At 36.4% G+C, this 5,000-nt stretch overlaps 2 protein-coding genes across 2 annotated transcripts in view; both read right to left on the bottom strand.

The window, feature by feature from the left end:
* The window catches only part of LOC144966643 (uncharacterized), a 15,384-nt gene that overhangs the window by 844 nt on the left and 9,540 nt on the right, over positions 1-5,000 (bottom strand). Inside the window, exon 2 of the mRNA XM_078903405.1 lies at positions 1-2,391. This exon is cut by the window's left edge and continues 844 nt beyond it. Within this exon, the coding sequence (XP_078759531.1) occupies positions 1,437-2,381 (945 nt within the window). The 5' untranslated portion in view covers positions 2,382-2,391 and the 3' untranslated portion in view covers positions 1-1,436. The remainder of the gene's footprint in view (positions 2,392-5,000) is intronic.
* LOC144966627 (perilipin-3-like) overlaps positions 1-5,000 on the bottom strand; it is a 60,247-nt gene that overhangs the window by 54,894 nt on the left and 353 nt on the right. The window lies entirely within an intron of this gene.

The raw sequence follows: 5,000 nt of genomic DNA, 5'->3' as shown, positions 1-5,000 counted from the left end.
TGATGATGATGATGATGAAAATAATGATGATGCTGATGCTGATGATGATGATGTTGATGATGATGATGATGATGATGATGATGATGATGATGATGATGATGATGTTGACTCTACTGTAACTGTCCCATGCTTGCAAATAGTATGGACAATTTACACAATACAAAAGAAAATTAATTAGCTACTGTTGTAGAAATGAGAACATATGCGACTTCTCTACTATTTTACACACATACATTTGAAAAAGTTTTCAAGTAACTTTTTTGTCTTTCTTGGTTATCGAGTTAACTTTATATGTCAATGTTGTACAAAACATGTCTTAAAATAGAACACACACGCGCGCCCACACACACACACACATACACAACACACCACTACCCAACACAAACCACACACATCCCCCCCCCCCCCCCCCCCTTTCCCCACCCCCTCCCCTCCCGTATACGCCAGATTACAATGTCTCTGAGAAAAGGTGCTAGTTTGAACACAGACTTAATTATAAACGACTTAAAACATTAAAAGTAAGTCAGTAAACTGTTGATAGAAATGAAAGAGATAAAACAACTAAGAAATCAGAGACCAGTAGTTTACAACTGAGATCTTTATTTCTAAAAAATCAACTGAAGCTGCATTGAGCAAGACCTTACAAAACCGTCAAATCATTATGTCAGTTTAATAAGCTGTTGATATTAATATGAAAATGTTGCGGCTTGTGATGGAATTAGTCAAAAATTACGAAGGGTGAAAATGAGGTGTGTGTTGTATCTACATCGAGTACTACTTTGATATAAAGGGGAACCCAGTAAACTGCCGTGCTCTGGAAAAAAATGTATTTAAACATTTGGCCAGAAAATTCGTCCTTCAAATATCGACCGATTTAAATGACCATCACCTTGGCAAAAACTCTCAAATCTGGGACTTCGCGAAGTTCCGAGTTTGAGAGTTTTTGCCTAGATGAGGGTCATTTAAATCGATCGATATTTGAAGGACGTGTTTTTTGGCTATCTTTTTAAATACATGTTTTAAATTTTTTTTTTTTTTTTGTTTTGTCTTTTGTCTTTTTTCTTTTCAGAATACGCCATTAACAGGTCAACATTTGGAGTTCAAATTCAACGTTTTCATCGATTAAAAAAATAAAATAAATAAAAGCTTAGGTTGTAAGAATATTTTAGAATAGGTCACATCGAGTTGTGCCAATGTCTTATGACTCTCTTGCTTTTGTTTTTGTTGCTGATGTACTCATATGACACCATGAGCCAAGATTAGAACGGGTGTTGAGTGGAAGTTGGGTGTGTGTGTGTGTGTGTGGGGGGGGGGGGGGTTGAGAGATCTCTCATATGCCATGGGACTCATAATATTTATTCTCATGTGCCCACGCATGGAATGTAACAATATAATGAATACCAAAATCTCATTTTGGTGTAATGGAGCGTATTGATTTAATCCCGCTTGGGTGGATTCTTGGACAGAGCCACTCTAGGAATACCGTACATGATGTACGGTGTTCCGTTCAACGACGTTCCCTGGGCGTAAACTCCTCTACCACTGCTGGCGCCATTGCACTTTCTGGCATTGTTTATGACGTAATCCATCGACGTTCTGCTCAAAGGTCGTCGGGATAGATCTGATTTCTGGAGATGGACGTGGCCACCTTTTCTGAGTAGAATGACTGTTGCCAGTTGACGATTAACGTTCTTTCTCCAAGTCACCCAAGCACCGTATTCACTATTTATTTTACTGCGTCTTCCAACAACAACATTCTGATCAGCTGCTTCAAGGTTACGATTCGTCACGATGACCATGTTGTTTTGATTGTTATTTTTAGCACCTTTGTCGTTATTTATAGAAATACCATTATTCCTGTGACAAGAATGTTCAACGTTATTTTCAGCCCGATGATTATCGCCATTTTCCGCATGAGTTGTGTCGTTGTTATCATTTTCTCCCCCTGATGGACGGTTTATTTCCGGTACTCCCGTTACGTCATCGATGGAATTATCGTAATCCGGCTGCAAGTCGTCTGTCCAAGTGTCAGTATCCGATAACGGGTCATTAGGAGAGTATGGTGGGGGATCTAACTCTTCCATGATAAAGGAATATAAAGATTCTAAAAGACTGGCGCCCGTGTCAGTCAGAGGTGGCGCACTAGGGGTCACGGGGACCCGCCTTAACAGTGTGTCATAGGAGTCAATTTTATGTTTGACGTTGTCATTGATGGGACTTTCTTCGTCTAAAGTCGGATAATCTGGCACACAGTCTTCACCACCATATTCAACATTGCTGAATTTGTAAAATGGGTCAAGGTCGGGGTACAGCCTTTTCTCCATCTCTATGGGGTCACAGTGTCTGGATGAACGCAGGGCATCAAGTTCGAGACTTAACATGCGTCAGTACCTGTAAAGATAAAGGAAAAAGAAATGATGACAATATGAATAGTAAATAAACAATAGGACATGAAAATTTATAAAGCAAATTATAAACACTGTAATACTCGCAAAAATGAAATCAGACTTAATTGTATACAGTTCAAATTGCCAGTTAGGCGTCCATGTAGGAACTCGTACAAAATATAGGTCCTCGAGTGAGTTGTGTAAAGTGACGTAATCAAATATACAGGTATAACAAGATGACGTCGGATGATATGAAAGGGGAAAAAACCCAACTATTCTATCTTTTTTTATCAGCTGGTTTAGCAGATATTCAAAGTATTTCTTCTTTCACTGTAATTATGTGTCAAAAAAAATTATATGATATACCTACTCTTCTCGGGCATCATAAAGTCTCATTATGAAATTTTAAAAACAAAATTGGAAAATTGTGACGGAGACAATTTAATATTTCTTTAAATAAAGAATCAATTAAAAAAAAACACGTCTTCATTCAAACCATTGGCATGATAAAATATACGAGTAACAATCAAACCCAGATGCCAGCTGCTGGGGATATCGGTTTACCTGATGGTGGCTCTATCGAGGGCAATTTTCTTTTTTTTTAAATCAATTTTTTCAAAATCAACAATATATAGGACCTTTCCTAAACTTTTAAAACTAATTCTCTCACTTCTATACAAGACTTGGACTGTCCTGGGTAATGCTTTATGGTCTGATGTCACATATTGTTAGAAATGTATTATTAATATTGTACGTACTTAAGTGTATCAAATAGAAGGAGAGGGGGTAGTAATAGAAAGGGGGGGGGGGGGAAGGTACACTTTGGTCAAATTTCAATAGAAAAGGTTGGGGGAGGGGGGGGGGGAGATTGCACAATGATCAAAAGAAGGGGGGTGGGGTGGGGGGGGGGGCGGCAATTTGACCAATCCATATAAAGGGAGGGGGGGGGGGGGGGCATTATGGGCATTTCTAATTTAGGCGAGGCGGGATGTGATGAATAAAATGGTTTTCTCTCAATCAGATATACTGTTCGTAAAATAGCAACGATGGCATAGAGAGTATCATTTTCACCGCACATTTCGTAAGCAAAAATATGGGGGGGGGGGGGGGGGGGGGGGGCGAATTAGCTTCGGAGGGAGGAGGGGTGCCCAAAAATTCTGGATTAAAAAGTAGACAAGTGGGCCCGAATTCATATTGTCACCATCATATTGTTTAAATTTTAATTTCAGAGTATCATCTACCGAATATTGATATACAAGTAGATATTATTATATTGTATCAATTGACCTATTTAGAAATGATCCCAAAGTGTCGTCATCATATTTTAGACAATTCACAATTTGTTGAATTCATAAAAATTTTTATTTTCAATAAAACTGACCCTGAGACTGTAAAAAGAGAAACAGGCTTACTTCATCAATGCGTTTTGAAATCGTATTTAATTTATGATCATATCAATTTAACCTAAATTCCGTCGGAATCGAAAATTGGAATTATGGGAATTCGACATTAAACGGGGTTGGGAATGCCAATGATTGTAAAGAAATGTTGACTTAAAAAACAAAAAAACAAACAAAAAACGAGATTGTCAGGCGAGCATCAATCCAAGAAATAATCACATAAACTTGTCAAAATGAGATATATTTTCTATATAAAGACAAAACAAATGATCTTTCAAATAAATCCATTTCATATTTGCAGAACTTTCCTATTTAGGTCATACATCGTTCTTTGTCATCTACTCTTTACCTCGTAACCTACACCCCATAATAACATACCCCTTTGTTTGCCCACACTGATCCTAATCTGTTTGATATTTGAGCTTGGGTGATAGCATTCGTCAATTAAATGCCGGACACACTCGTCATTTTTTGTTTCAACCTTTACAAGCGGGGTTGATCTTAAATCAATCTGACAACATATCTTATCACGTTCATCACGATAGGGAAGTTAAAGTAGCCAGAAAACTTTTTCATCAAATCTCGAACAATCAAATGACCCTCAACTTGTCATAATGTCTCATGTGTGGCAGTTCTTACACACACACACACACACACACACACACACACACACACACACACACACACGCTATAATATATATATGGAGTTTTCTACGGACATGACAAAATGGATTATGCCGACTGAAGAAGTGTGAGAAACACACAGAAACGAGTCGTCTCGGAAAAAAATGTGAGTGAAAATTTACATTATATATATATATATATATATATATATATATATATATATATATATATATATATATATATATATATATATATATATATATATAGGTTTGAAAATTTTGACAAGTTGAGGGCCATTTTAGTCGGTCGGTATTTGAATTTAAAGTTTTCTGGTCGAAATATTTTTAAAGTATGTTGTCATATTATTATTATTTATTATTATTATTATTATTATTATTATTATTATTATTATTATTATTATTATTATTATTATTATTATTATTATTATTATTTTAAGACCCCCAAGAAAACCCCATCTGCACTGCCTTAACTAATCTCATGATATAACTGCTGGAAACGGAAACGAGAGAAATTGTTACTTAAAACTAAAAGAAATCACATTTAGCAAAACTATTTTTAAGAGACGTTA

This window comes from Berghia stephanieae, chromosome 1 (genome assembly GCF_034508935.2).
Source record: "Berghia stephanieae isolate SIO BIC M18660-M18661 chromosome 1, UCSD_Bste_1.3, whole genome shotgun sequence".
Lineage (NCBI taxonomy): Eukaryota > Metazoa > Mollusca > Gastropoda > Nudibranchia > Aeolidiidae > Berghia > Berghia stephanieae.
Note: the sequence above shows the minus strand (reverse complement) of the source record. Positions and strands in the feature narration are given on the sequence as shown.